Below are 16232 nucleotides of genomic sequence, written 5' to 3' on the forward strand. Positions count from 1 at the left end.
TTAGTTTTATTTTCGTAATAAATTTTGTTTAAACGTTAACTGCTGAGTTCACCCTTTTGTTCGTTTTCTCTGCACGTAACAGTATGTATGTATGTGTGTGTGTGTATGTATGTATGTGTGTGTGTATGTATGTATGTATGTATGTATGTATGTATGTATGTATGTATGTATGTATGTATGTATGTGTGTGTGTGTGTGTGTGTGTGTGTGTGTATGTATGTATGTATGTATGTATGTATGTATGTATGTATGTATGTATGTATGTATGTATGTATGTATGTATGTATGTCTGTCTGTCTGTCTGTCTGTCTGTATGTATGTATGTATGTATGTATGTATGTATGTATGTATGTATGTATGTATGTATGTATGTATGTATGTATGTATGAACTAAATCTAATACTCTATGCCCTTGGATACAAAAAAATACAATTCAGGCAGTACGCTGCATTACACGGATATAGTTTGTCCCTTATGCAGAATGTTTTGAGTTCTGTGTAAAACAGGTAATCTTTTTCCGGCAACGTCTTTGGTAACCAAGCCGAGCCACTCATGTTGTTGTCGTAGAATCTGCAAAAAAAACACCCCGAGACACTTAGATTCAAAAGCAAGAAATTGCGTTTTCAAGCGTAATCGTACGGAAAGCATGGCAAGAAGGCAAACTTCTGTCACTGGAAATTAATACTTCAAAGAGTTTGGGTTCAAGAAAACCAGTATTGTAATATTACAGACCGTAGAATTATTCTTTTCGTCGGTGAGACATTACCAGTTCTGAATGAAATAGGGTTGAGCTGTACGAAAACGCAACGTTGTATATGACACAACACAAGGAAGGGAGGAAGGAGGGAAAAAAGAAAGCATGGGGGAAAAATAATGAAAGTACGAGAGGCAGAAAGGAAGGAACTAAAGAAGAAGTGAAAAAACAACATGATCGAGACTTGAAACCAAACATATGTTGAAGTTTTGCTCTTTTCCAAAAAGTTCCTGAATAAGTATAATAACCTGGTAACTTGCACTGTTCATTGCTCCGAAGTCTATGATGCCGGTGAGTCATTAGTGGGTTTCCGTCAAAGGTCAATTCAAAACTCTAATCAAGTGTTGCTGTGAAGCTACCGTTAATACCAAGGATAAAGAAATATTTGGGAATGCAAGTTAGGATGTAGGGCCGTCACTTTGTTCGAAAGTTTCATAACTTACCAGAGGTAAGGGCGGTTTTATTTCCGTTGTCTTTCACTTGATATTTATGTGCGGTGCTAAATATGCCGTTAGAACTTGAAGACGTCTTATTACTCTCTGTGGAAGAAGTAAATATTGTCAATTTACTTGAAGGAAAGTTTTACATTCATTAGAGAATGAAATGATTAAGAATTAAAGAAATAGAAAAGTAAGAAAATATATCAAAGAATTAAATAATACATAAAAAGAAATTAAAAAACTAATGCCAACGGTTTCCTTGTCTACAATGACACCATTCATTATATTCTACATAACGTCTTCATATTTCCCTACTTATTTGGAGAAATATGGTTGTCAAATGACAAGAAATCACGCACTCAAGCCTCTCATTACCCTTTGATTCATAAGGAGCTTTCTCTTGTCCACAGAAAGTCCTCTTCCAACCATTTTGGATGTCTGTCTTCAACGCGCAGTGGAATACGAATATGAACAATCCCTGAAGGCAGTTGAATATTGCGAATAGATACATGAAAACGAGGCTGGCTTCACTGATAGCAAATATGGCGAACGTCCACGTCAGACCAAGCAATGCCATCAAACCGATAGCCGCCCTCAACTGTGCTTGAATACTGAATCTTTCACTCGTAGTCAGCGCCCTTGAGTTGAGTCCACATATTTGATGGATGACAAGACAGAAGATGACACTGTTGAAGATGAGAACCACGCCGAAAGGAACCAAGAATGCACGGTAGAAGGTGTACTGTGACAACCAACAACTATAAAAATATAGTTGTAATAAAGAAAGAAACACCCTTATTTTTTGTGTAAGTACAAACTAGTGTTCAACCTCACTCTTTATAGGGAGCTGCCGAGTGATACATTGGTAATGTGAGTGCTGTGTTATGCAATACAGGTCAAAGTAATGAAATTAAAATCATGAAAACTGTTGAGATAAAGATCTAGAAGAATTCCTAACCTGCAGCATAGATATGCCTGCAGACATCATAATGCTACTGTAATAAACTCCATAGGTCACGCCGCCAATTTACTTGGCAATCAGCATGTCAGTCAATCTATACGTAACTAACTAAACCAGACTCCAATTCAGTCCGTCCGTCAGTGAGTCAATCATTCGATATAGAACGGTGAATTAAACGGAAAGAAAGCAAGTGCCAAATTGACCGATTAGCCTATTTAATCTAGTATTCTAGAATTGCACGTCAGGAGTTTGAAAGATGACATTACTTACATCCTGTCATTGTACATGTATCCATAGTTTTTAATATCCACGGCTAGAACAATAATGACAATGATAAGGGGGACACCTATAATAAAAAAATAACCATGAATTCTCACAAGTGCAAAAGTTGTCCTAGCCTTCGAACTGAGAAGTTTAACGAAAGTGTCAAATAAAAGATTCCGTTCTGTCGAAAAATGTTTCCGTTCTTTGTTGTCCCTTTTTTCTATCTCAATTACTCACGTTTGATGGATGAAACTTTTAGTACAATAATTAGGGCTATACAGAGCAAATCTCAGCAGTTGGGATGCTCAAACTATTTGTATGTTGCAAAAATAATAATGTTTGAGTAAAAAAAGCGAGACAATTTGTGAATCATTTCACCGCCTTTCAATCATTTACTTTGAGCCGGAAACGAAGTCAGAAAACTACCTTTGTACCAGAAAATGGCAATTTTTAGAGAAAATAAAAAATTGAATGCTGTGACATGTACAATATCAACTGTCATGAAATCTTAATCCATCTTACCCCAACCAATCAAGCTGAACTTGACCATGAAGTTCTTAATATAGTTCTCGAAAACCTTGACCAATTTCAGATACAGATACGTTGCTTCCAGTGCCATCCACAGCAAGACAGCCAATAGGAAATAATGTTGTAAAACAGCAATGGTGGCACAAATACCAGGTATTCTCGGTCCAAGGTCAACAAACACTCCACCAATCAGGAACATCAACAACGCCATGGAGAGGGCTGAACATAAGCTGATCAGGATTTTTGCAGCTTTATTTTTCTTTTTTCTGAAATGTGATTCAAGGATGTGCAATACCTGATCATATGTGTGGTGATTGTAAAAGACAATTGTTAATGCAGAACAAGGATCTCTATGGCAGTTACAGGTATTATGGGAAACAACGCTGGGGTAAATAACGATGAAGTGACGAATATACTAAAGTTTTACCAAGTGACTGTTTCATGATATTATATAAAATCGCGGGTCCTTTTCCCTCAAATAAAAAGCAATCTGTTTCACACCCGTTTCAAATGAATAGTCATTCTGTTGATTTCACTATTAAAAAGCGTTACACAGCAAGTCGAAATCAGAAAAAAATCCTCTTACATTTTGTCGGCGTTCAACTTAAATGATTCACGGGCGCTGGTTTTTTTTTAGGTTAGCAATGTATAATAGAAAATGGCGATAATATTCTTTTGATCCTTTCAATGCCTCGATACATTGTCATTTCACAAAGGAAATGAACTTAACGATCACATTTATGGTGCAGAAAAATATTACACCTGAAGGTTCAAGATAAAATAAGAGTAGCGACATAGCATTGCTCAGGAACATTTCAGCGTACTACGCGACAAGGCAAGACTGGCACATCGTCATCATTATTACACAAATTGTGAATGGAAACTGAAATTTCATTGTTTACGCTCATAGTTGGAAGAAAGGAGGGTTTTATGTATAACAAATATTGGGGCACATGTAACATATTTTAATATTCAGAGGTTGTTACTGCAACCCACTCACCTATAGACGATGATACTGATTAGCGTGACGACCAACGCAATTAACGATACTCCACAACCAATGTAGGAAATCTTCGATAAAGATTTCTGGTGGGTCTCGTCGATGTCATTACTGTAAATATTCTAATAAAGTATACAGGTATGGAAATAAGTAAGGTATGGAACCGCTACGTAAATATTGTGAAATTCATATATTTATGTGCACAGAAACTCACGTGTTGTGAAAATAGCAATGATTCTAAAAATGACTTTTTAAAATATACGTAGACCACCAATTAGCAAAACTCATATGAAAGTCACTTCTGACAATCATACAATATGCAGACCGAGTAAACGATTCTTTTTTACATGTTACCACGATATATTGTGTTTGCAATCCAGTCAATGTCCGACAACGACTGTGATTCAAGGTTGGTGCGGTACTTGTTCCCATGGCTATGTGTTTTAGTGTTTCTAAAACTAACATTCAAAGTATCAAACAACAGACTGTTCTTTGAATTTTACTCACCACAAGAAGAGCGAAGTTTGTAAGATGGTTGCATTCACAAACTGTTACGTTATTGTCAGCTCTCTGACCATCTGTACCGTTCGATGAAACCTCACAGCCTTCTTCAGACCAAGCACCAGCGCCATCTATAGGTACGAATATGAGTCTGCTTTAATCATGGCGTAGTGTTATCTAACAGCTACCTTAGGCTCTCATGAAAAGTATTTTTTCAGGTAAGCAGAATAGTCGACACAGTATTTACAGTGTAAACGACGCACCCAATGGATATGGAATTGAACAACAAATCATTCACCAACTGAAATATTTTTATCGTTCACGTTTTGATTCCGGAATCATTGGCATTGTTACTACATCCCCAGTAAGCTAATGTCTATTCATCTTGCATATGGTCAACCTCCACACAGAGATTGGAACGAACGCGGTGCGGTGGTGGGGCAGCAGTGCGGCGTGGGTAATTCGAACCAAGCTAGAGGGTCTCCGAGTGGTTGACGGCGCGCCTCCACTAATCTCTGCTAAAAGGCAAATCTGAAGATTCCAAACTGGGACTTCTTTCAGTCCTGCGTGCGCCCAACTGGCTAAATAAACGTGGCGGAAATAGCAGATTTTGATAGGAGCAATCAGGCTGGAGATCGCACTTTCCGCTCACTGGTGAAAATAATACATTATACACTAGTAAAAATACTAAATAATCTGCTAAAACTTTGACAATCGCGTCTGCAAAGCTGATAGCCGTTGGGGCATAAGAATTATCGATTCACATCCATGTAACCTAGAGCAAGGTCAAGGTCTATGTTTTGCAAATGTTCACGGAATCGGGGGTCGATATTTAAACTAGTGTATTATTCATTTATCTATTTTTTTTAGTTCGAAGTATCATATATAAGAAAAGACAGAAAATGTATATCATGGAAAATGCGCAATACCCAAAAAGTTGGTGAAAACCGTCGCCTGTGACAGAGATGAGTGTGGCTACTGCTGAGACTCCCTAGCTAGGTTATAATTTTCCATGCCGCAATAATCTCTGTACCGAGCCTGAGAATGGCATATTGTGTCTGATCATCTAATTTTACGTTCCATCATTAGCATGGTTCATCCCTTTATCAGCAAAGTAAGATATGTTGTAAAATTTCATTACCGTTCTGCAATATCTGGAGCACATGTTATTTTAAACATGATGTTATTTTATAATTCAGCGTTTTACCTTGCAAGTATACGGAGATCAGATAAATGTTACTAATTGATCCGAAAATTTTATTTTAGTTCTGAAGATTGAACGGTCGTCACTGTCACTCCCCTATTCCGAGCAAGGAAGTGTGTAAGTGTTCTAAAACCAGGTCAAGTACAGACCCTTGGCATTACAATTTGAGACTTAAAATGTCACCAAAAGACAATGAAACTATAATGCCTCTCTTAATGCATAATATATCACTCGTTCTAACCAACGAAGAGTAATCCATATCGCTGAATGTAAACATCATTAGAGATTAGACATAAGTAGATGCAGTGGATAAGATGGCCTCTCGTAAGATTGACACCGTTACTTTTTATATCAATATAAATAGGTTGGTTTATTTTGTGTTCAAGGCCTTTAGACCACAAAAATAATAATACTTCCCAATACATAAATCACTTATATCTCATATACATCGTTAGACGAAGTATTTTAATGCATGAAACGTGTACGGAGCTAAACCTTCTAACAATCTCACATTTTGATGAGAAAATAATTCAATAAACTCATTTAAGGATGGCCTACCATAATAATATTACATTTCTGAATGTATAGTTTGCTAAAGCCCCAACAGCTGCGAATTTTATGCATTATTTTCATATTTTATTTTCAAACCAAAGTTAATTTGTGTAAATATGCTAACTGAATGACGAGTATAGAAGTATCACTGCTCGCTGATTTGGACTCGTAAAATGGCACCCCTCGGAAATGTACAAAAAAGTAATATTTTGTACACATACACATCTTGATCATCCAAGATACAAGCATGACGCCATTTGCTTGAATGCACAACAAACGATGGCTGACACTTTGTTGTTGTAATGTTTATTCTCTCTGTCACTTGATTAGTTTTTGAAAATGACGGGAAATCTAAAATGATATTAAAACTTTTAAGTTTACATGTGACTTTCGACATTATGTCTGTCATACACTTTTTCAGTCTTTAATGGGTCTTAGTCAAAGAAAACTCTAGTAAAAGTGAGTATATTTTGAGATCGGTTAATTACACATTCACAATGAGCTATTGCGGTTTTAAATAGTCAAGGGAAGGGCACACTAATATAAAATGACACTCATATTCACCCTCGTTCAGTTCAGAAAACGCATACAGCCTCTATCAATACATGTTTTCTTCCTCTTTTAATGTAAAAATTATGAGAATGGCAACAAAAAAACCTGCAAGCATTGCATAGTATGGACTGGTATTTCTACACAGACCAGATGTATTAAACATGAACAGATGTATTCAATACGGTTGATATATTCAACACGAACCAAAAATATCACTATATAGCAACAGAGATACAATACACTCAAATTTTGATCAAAATTTGCACGACTTGTTGGTTAAAATATCGTCGTCATTATCGGACAGAAAACCACAAAATGCAGAAGTAGCGGCAAATGTACCTCCTTTATTCTTCGAATACACCAGACATTCATCACCTTCGAGAAGTCAACACGATTGGAACTAATTTTGTATAATTAGATGGTGAAGTAATGTCGATATAATCTGCAAATATAACCTCATTTGTTTTGTTTTTTTTTTAAGTTACACACTTGTTTTCATGAGGTAATTTGTAATATTGCATCATTCAGCTGTAGGGCTGCTAACACTTTTGAGAAATTTGAAAAATATTAGATCACTTACCACTAAGGTTATAGTCCCAAAAGGCACAGCTCACATTGTAAAGGGTAGAATCGACCACCTGTAAAATACGGGTACATCAAGTAATCGTACAATTATTAATATGATTCCAGTTTTTAAATGCAATTAAGACCCTAAATATGCTGTGGCAATCATATTTACAACTTTTATATTGTTTGCACTCAAATATTGTCGATACAACTCAGCCAGTATACTGTATAGGGAACATGTTCCAAACAAATGCAGGCATTGACTGAGATAAAACTACGATGACGGCATGAAAAAGAACAGTAACGAAGACAAAGAACAAAAACAACGCCCACAAATCTTCTTACCTGATTATTGCGAGGTATTTGGATTCTGACAGGTTCCCTTAAGTTGGTGATTCTAAGCTCCCCAATACTGGCTGCGATGACAGGACTAAACCGTGCGTGCGTACCATTAATGTCAACAGCCTGCAAAAGTTCAATAATACATTATTTTCGATGCAAATACTTGACTTCATTAGATAGTGGGAAGACAGTCCTGTATATACTTTCATCAAGAGAATGGGCTAAAGGTTGCCTTCATGTAAAATTATGGCGAACTCATTTGAACAAACACCAACGAGCGATCAAAGATACAATATCAAATTTGCCCCAAAGATGACACTGTTTCTTTCACTTACCTTAAAGAAAGTATTCAATTTGTGAACGACAAATTGTACTCGATTGACCTGAGATCGTTCGTCTGGTTCTAATCCATCAAGCAGTGATGTCGGTAAGTGAACTGATGCTTTAGTATCCTCAATGACGTCATCAAAGTTGGTTCTTCTCGATAGTTCAAGCTGGATCAGAAAAATGTGAAAGTGCTTATGAATATATAATTTGTCTATTGTATGAGCATAACTTCCGCGAGAACTTCTTATTCCGGAATTTACTTTAATTTTCGTCTCAAAACATGAACCAGAAATTTTCTCAAGAAGCAATTTGCAGATATTTTGCTGTCGGTCTTAAAGCGATACTTCCAGAGATTCTCTTTTCGTGAACCACTACATTTATTTTCTTTTTCGTTATTATATAAACATACATCTGTACAACTGTAAGTGTATTTACTGCATCGTTTTAAATTGTTTAAATAGTAGTAGTTTCCTTGTTATGGATTATATTTCGAATTTGCCGGCGTCTGAAATAAAATTAGTGGTTGCTGCAACACTGTGCAAATGAATTTAAACGCTAAAATCGGTTGCCCTGTGGAATCAAGATAATAAAATTATGTCACAATTGACAATGAACAGCGATCTTTCATCTCAAAGGAGGTGTCTATCACAATATAGCTTTCCCAATTAGATCCACAGGGATAAAGCAAGTTCAGTTAATATGTAAGGTGCAGCGTATTGTATGTTTGTATCTAACTTGTTTTTAATGCAGTGCTCTCGAAACGTGACTTACATTTCCTGATGAAAAACGAAATTTAAGTCCAGCAAACGATTCGGAATCCATCTCTGCCAAGATCAGTGCGATATTTTCCGTTTCTATGGTTACAGATTGATTTCCGGACTCCATACAACCATGAACAAAATGTACAATCAAAGCAAGCTTCTCAACAGATTCAATTAGTCTGGAAGAAAAGCAAAGAAATAATGTTGTTATAGTGTGGTTTGAAATATAAATTTTAACTTGTTCTGTGCATAGAAGTGTTTACCAAGATTAGAAAATTGTGTTACATTTCGAATGCTGTGTTTATATATTGGCGATGTATGGGGATTGAAATTTTCTATGAGACATTTTGATTCTTTATGTCAAACCTTAATGTAATGTAAGCAAATGGCCTCCCCGGATGCTTACCCGTGACCGATAGTATTTTTTTTAAAATATGTATTGGGGCACTTTGTTTTCTATTCATTCGTGCATGGAAAGTAGCATCATCTATTAAAAGGAAGGAGGAAATAAGATGCAAACAAACGTATAAAGCTATTGGAACATTAAGATTTTAAAGGAGAATGTCGGAGGATAAAGCCTATACTTGCTGATGGCATGAAGAACGATCTGACTTTCGAGAAAAATATAAATTCAAAAATATAAATTGATAAAAGAGAGCCTGACATTTTTTGGATAAAAACAGTTTGGTAAAGATACCATGATTCTTACCGTGTGGCACTATTTTCATTATTCTGACTGGCGACCAAGACTTCGTGATCGACGTGTAGCAAATTATCAACACTCAGAAGCACATCTTCGGCCACCTCAATGTCTGTGCCGTTTGCTCCACTTTCTAAAATATTATCGATGACGTCGACAGAAAGCGTAACGTCATTCTCTTCAAAATTGTCTGCTTCAGAGGTGATATTGGCCAATTGCTCGGCAACCTTTTTTGCTTGTCCTGAAAAAGACGGCAGTTTCGTTCTCTAATGAGATTGTGGACATATTAACCTCTTCTGAATCTTAGGTCTAACAATACGAATATTTCCATACAGTAGGTTTTGAAACGATATAAGAAGGTTAACAAATTTATATTTTATTTCATTATATATATATTGTATTTGATATAGAGTGCATCACTCCTTGCCCAGAAACTATCTAGAATACGTAAAGTTGGTCGAAATATATCGATTTACAGCAACAGTTGAAAGAAAACATGTCAAAAATACTGATCAAGTGTCTTTGAACGAATGTATTTATCGATAACGTACCTGGCGGAATGGTTGTATTAGCCAGATGGTTTAACCGTTCTCCTCGACTAGCTTGACTCTGTGAGGTACATGCTGACGTAACAGGTGACTCCCATTCTGCTCTTGACGATGTCGGTTTACACACACTGTGAAAATGAAATAGACGATATAAATTGTAAAATTTTACCGCATCAAAAGTAAATCGGACACTTTGCATCATGACCGAATGACCGAATCGAGCGATGCAACGTCATCAAATGCTAAACGCCTATCGTGAAAATTTGTAGGAAGCTCTTTGCCAAGTTAATTTCTAAACATAAACCATAGATGGCTGCTTTGCTTATTACCTAAAATAGATTTAGAATGCTAAATCAAATCAACATTTGGAACGGAGAACTAGACTAAACACGATTGGAACTAATTTGGGATAATTGTATGGTGAAGTAATGTCGATTTTATCCACAGATGTAATCTGATCTACTTTTCTTTTTACGTTACACACTTATTTTTATGAGTACTTTGTAATATTGCAACATTCAAAAATAGGGCAGCTAACATTTTTGAGAAATTTGAAAAATATTAAAATCCAATTATCCCTAATTAGTTCCAATCGTGTTACTATATAAATCATGCTTTTTCGTTTAAGGGCATACAGTTCTCTGTATAAACATAAATCTGCTTGATACGGTGTACGTGCACATCGAGATTTAGTATTAAGTGAATACAGTCATGTTGAATGTAGCTGCATTTGCAAGTCGTTTTAGCGTTTTGAACTTACCACTTTCTCTTGGCTGTGGACGCACTATCTTCACTGTATGGACACTCCATTTCAGGAGTTGTTTTGGCCCCAGTATCCGGCCAATGTATGATTCCTTTGTCGTCAGAGGTGATGTCGGCAGGGCACAATTTCGGCTTATGTGGTTGCCGTTCTACCTTTGAACAGTTCTGAAAGTAATCGAATTGCGTTCCATTCGCTGCAAAGAAATTTGCGGATTTACTGATAAGAAAAATCACATGCTGAGATGATAGTATTAAATGAACTGAGAAAATCGACGCCGACAGTTTAATCAGCGATATAGAAATGCCAAAAATTTGTGAAACCTCCCCGATCATGACTTGAAAAGTTTTATCCACACACCTATGGTGACTTGGTTAAACACCACGGTAGAGGATCGCAGTTCATATAATGCTCGTAAGTACATGTATTCATCTAAGCACCTATTGGTTAGAATTGTTTGTGGATGCAAATCGATTTGTCAGATAACAAATCATTATTGACAAAGAAGATATTTCTTATACAAATATTCATTATACTTAGGAAGACATTGCTAGCATTCACTGCCTGATCTTTGTTGACGGTCGGCGTTAGTCATAATTTAGTATAATTTGCAGACATGGCCATTATTTCAAGATGATGTCAGGCTTATCGCCTGTGTACAGAAATTCGCATATGGTGCAGTAGATTCCCTTTTATTTTCACAGCACATATTAGATGATCTTGTGAATTCCGCTCTTCGTTCGGGAGAAGATAGCAAACTAGTTTAAAGTTAAAGAAAGAAAAGCTGTTTGCTCGTTTTATCTGAAGTCAAAGAGAGGGCTCCTGAACTGTTGTAATAAGAGAGAGATTTTACATGTCACCTCTACCCCTACTCACCAATACCTGCTTGGTCATTTCAAGCTTGCGATCATATTGCTTTTAAAGTGATTGTAAACGTTATATTTAAAGTTTTCGGGGGCTCACAATTTCGTAAGCATTGCTTAGTGATGAGATTAAAATATGAGCTATTTCCGTATAAAAGTAAAAGTCTTTCATGTAGGAACATATGTCGATTAAATTCGGGGTTGCTTGCATGCAATTTATCGCACTGCAGAATCAAGGAGATCGTAGGTAACTTATCATACGCTACATTGATATTATGTATTACAACAAAACATAGGATTATATGCTCGGGTGCAACTGACCATTTTCCCGGCGCCAGAAAGGCAGATGGTCTCCTGCCTCGGAGGCGCATAGTCCCCTGTTTTGACTATAATGTTTTATATCATGCCTCTCTTACATAGTTTTCATTCCATCTTTGTGGGTTTATTTGCAAATAACAATTGTATGCTTTATTTCATTGATAGACAAAGCCATCAAAAATAGAGTAATTTATATCATCAAATGGCGCATTGATATTTTTAATCATTGTTTTATGCAGTTTAACGATATTTTTTGGTATAATTTTCTAAAAACCGTATTCCCTAAGTGCCAATAGTATACAGCGAAACAGATTCAAAACCAAGATGTGTGCATTGAAGGGACAAAGTCGCTCTCTTTTACCTTTTGTGATGTCAAGAAAAAGTATGGAATACTTGAATAAAGTCACGCAGTGTACAAAATGACAATGGTGCAACTGCAAAAGAGTAATAAATTACCCATTTGTTGAATGCATGCAATAGGATACTTTCGTTTTTGACCTCAAGACAAAATGGATTTTTTCTATTCCGACTTGCTTTCCTGTGACAAATAAATATTGCCACAATGCTATCGAAAGCTGCTATTCATGTCTATATAAAAGGGACCATCAATCAATTAAGATTTCATTACAAAAAGCTTGCATCAAGTCCAAATTTTATGTAACATTTATTGTTCAGCCATGCATGGCGAGATTTATGTACAGAACAAGATTTTTCGGTACAGACCGTGGAATGTCACGATTCTTTGAATGTTAAATCTTGACTAGCTGCAACTGCAAGTTGAGTTGAAATTGTACACAGTTGACCAGTATTTGAGAGTGTTTCAAGAAGTCTAACAACAACTACTTTCCCATGAAAAATGCTGGGAAAAGAGCGACTTTGTCCTTTAAGAAAATTTTGGTAACTCACGAAATTGACAGATGAAAACTTGTTCTTCTGGGTGCAACTCGCGTCATCTATCTTCAAATTACTATCGTCCTCTTTCTCAATCCTATAATAATTGAGATTTTCTTAAAAGAATTGCATTGAACAAAATGACCGATTACTGCAGAAATCACGAAAACGACTTCAAAGCGCCTAAGTCTATGAGCCGTTGAAGTACAGTTCTGACATCATTTCCGATAAAGTTCGTAACAGTTTCTACAAAAACGTTCCGCAAATTATTTCCAATAATGCCAATATAATGTTTGTGTGACATATTTATAAGAGTTGTGTTCGTTCCGATAAAAAAAATTGAAATTGTTTTATAGAAGGTAAAGTTTCCAAATAGAAGTTAAGATGTAACGTAGATGAAATTACTTACCATATCAAATAATTATTTCTTGCAAAACATGGAATATTGCTATATGGTGAGTAGAAGGGTATTTGCGTACAAGAAATTCGATTTTGGAATTTTACACAAAAGTGTGATGATTTCACTGTGCATTATTGTATACGTCACAAACTACGATTTTTTCCTTAGTATATCTGGATATGTTTGACATTTTTACATAAACTTAATCCATCAGAGTAAAGCTATCAGAAGTGCTTAGGTGTGCAACATATACGAAGGATATCAATGTTATATATATATGGGTCTACTTGGCAAGCCATGAAAAAACAATTCAATATAAAACTAGATATATGTCTCAAATTGAATAATTTGTCTGGACGACTTTTTTCTATGTCTGTTGTTCACCTGTTTAGTATCTACATGATATTCTATTGCCGTTATTTCTTATTCCCACTTTGAAAGTCAGCAATAATTACAGTTTTCGCATTCACAAACAGTTATGATCGTCATTCATTAAAACACAACTGTTTCATTAGGTAACGACAAAAATGGTTTATCAAAACATTGTTGTCTGCCTCGTCCAGAGTGATTTATCGGTATGGTTTGCATTGAGGTCCCCCTAATAGCACTCTTGAATTTGAGGGACCAGTTGAACACCAATTCACCCCCCAATTTTCTCTTTTCACACCTCTGCCGTTATCTGTACACGTTATCTAAGATCACCTTAAGATTTTAAAATAAAACCGCATTAATATCTTTTCGTTTTGAATGAAATATATGACACCATCTGATGGCACTCGCCATTACTTGTGTCAAGGGTCGCCGTCCTGGAGCTCAGTTCGCTGGGACAGCTGCCCTAGGCGAAGCCATTAACATCTAGCACCTTTGACGAAATGCGCAAATCTGAAAAATATTTTTGTATGAAAATGTCATGTATTTTAACCAGTGAGCTGTCACTTTTCAACATCACTAATCTTACTCTACACGAGCTTATTAGCGTAGAAAATATACGAACCACATTTGACAGCAAGCGTTTTTGCAATTACTGGATTCTTGTAATGCACATTGTGCAAGGTCTGGCTGTTCGGGAAACCACACTGAATCATTTGTCGCCAGATGTGTCTTGTCTATCCATGTGAAGTTATTTGTTTTGTTGTTCATACATCCTATCCAGTAACCCCTAACGCAATCGGCACTGGTGTATATGCTATCGTTCATTAAGTACCCTCGCACCTCTTCGAAGACTGAATTGTTGGAAAGAACCGCCAGGTGACCAACAATATCGAACTCTTTGTAAACACTTTCGCAGTAAGTTTGGGCTTCTTGCCATTCACCTTGTAAACTTATATCGGCAAATATCTGAAACGTGTCGTTTCCGATTGAGAGTATATCTGAAAAAAAGCAATAAAATCTCCGGTCAGTCAATTACTAAATCGTTTATGTTTATCCAATAAATTAAAGGTAATCATTGGGGCACGATAATTTCGAAGTTAAACTTCAGCAGTTGTACTGCTAGGCAAAGTTGCATTTAATAAAACACTTTAGAGAGAGAGAGAGAGAGAGAGAGAGAGAGAGAGAGAGAGAGAGAGAGAGAGAGAGAGAGAGAGAGAGTATTTAATTTCGTGGTGTCGTCGTCATATAGAATGAACAGCGTTGAAAACACCCGTTATCACCACATTTCGATAACAATATTGGACTTGATAATGTAACCTTAGACTTTCCATAACGATTACTCTTATCAATTCAAGAAGTCTTACCATTACAATGTGGTTCCTTTCGCGTTGCAGGACTTTGACAGGCCTCTCCCGCTTCAAGTTGATGGGCTAACATTAAAACAATAAATAAACTTGTACATCCGAAGTTTGTCACCATCGTTTAACTGTAGTGAAAAGAAATGTGGCAAAGTGAATTTCTAAGTAGAAAACATCTGTCTGAAATCAATACAAAGTTATGCGCATATTATAAATACAATATCATATGTAACATAAAGTCAATACATAATTACACTTCTTCCTACCGGTAATTCATTTTTCATACCTGAATACATTAATTTTCAATGAATAAGTGTATCTTCGTCGGGAGGAATGGGCGCCCATCAGAACACTGACACCTCATGTCCCTCCCACAAGTCAAGTTTGATTACATGATTTGAATATATTGTCACAAAAGTTTCTTCTGATATCAAGGTAAACAAATAAATACAGCATTAAGTAGAATAACAGATAAGTAAATATATAAAAACAAACAAAGCCGCAAACAAAACAAACAAACAAAACAAATAAACAGAGGAATAATAAGTAAATAAATAAATACGTTTAAAAAAAGAAAATTGATAATATAAGGAACTATTTCCGCCACAAAATCGATAAATGTATCCCGGATATAACGTTGTTGACCATTTACAATGGAAAACCCTGCATAACATGAGTTTACAAGTTACATACCACCGATGTGATGTATCTTTGTCCGAGTATAAATTAACGAGCCAATGAAATGGTCTTTACCCAGTTTTATATGCATTTGCATACACTCATGGGAATTATGCACGGCGGTATTTTGACCAAAAGGCAACTGGCAAAGTCCGCGATTGATGGACATCTCTTCTGGTTGACCGTTTTTTCTGCCCGGCCCAGCACCATTTACGGCACGTCTGGCAGTAGTGGATCTCACATTGTGAGGGAGTGGACCCAATTCAAATTGAAAATTGGGATAGCGGACCATCAACAAACGGAATAGCTCTCCTCTAACAAACTAACGATGCTTCATAAAGACAATGTGTTATTATCACTATCATGCGATTTATATACAGACTTAAAGATTGGGTATTCTTCGGAAAGGCGAAGGGTGTCCTTCTTACACGAATATTTTGAAATGACGTGGATTCTAATATTACAATACAACAAAATTTAGCGTGGTCTATTTGGCAAATAAACATGACAATATAATCGCTTTGTCAAGGTCAAACCCATTATTTTACGAAAGAGTAGATCATAATTCATCAGCAATAAATCAAACATTTA

General features: G+C 36.1%; 1 protein-coding gene across 1 annotated transcript; it reads right to left on the reverse strand.

Annotated features, from left to right (window-relative positions):
• Positions 1-550: 550 nt before the first annotated feature.
• On the reverse strand, positions 551-14598 carry LOC139142975 (adhesion G-protein coupled receptor G6-like). Its single transcript, XM_070713168.1, has 16 exons — positions 14228-14598; positions 12849-12930; positions 10762-10957; positions 10005-10129; positions 9463-9694; positions 8764-8932; positions 8001-8159; positions 7669-7788; positions 7337-7394; positions 4455-4579; positions 3948-4069; positions 2942-3213; positions 2426-2501; positions 1570-1952; positions 1198-1293; positions 551-570 (listed from the first exon to the last, which is right to left on the reverse strand). The coding sequence occupies exons 3-16, from the start codon at positions 10809-10811 to the stop codon at positions 551-553; spliced, it is 2007 nt and encodes a 668-aa protein (XP_070569269.1). The 5' UTR covers positions 10812-10957; positions 12849-12930; positions 14228-14598.
• Between the last annotated feature and the right edge of the window lie 1634 nt (positions 14599-16232).

This window comes from Ptychodera flava, chromosome 10 (assembly GCF_041260155.1).
Source record: "Ptychodera flava strain L36383 chromosome 10, AS_Pfla_20210202, whole genome shotgun sequence".
Lineage (NCBI taxonomy): Eukaryota > Metazoa > Hemichordata > Enteropneusta > Ptychoderidae > Ptychodera > Ptychodera flava.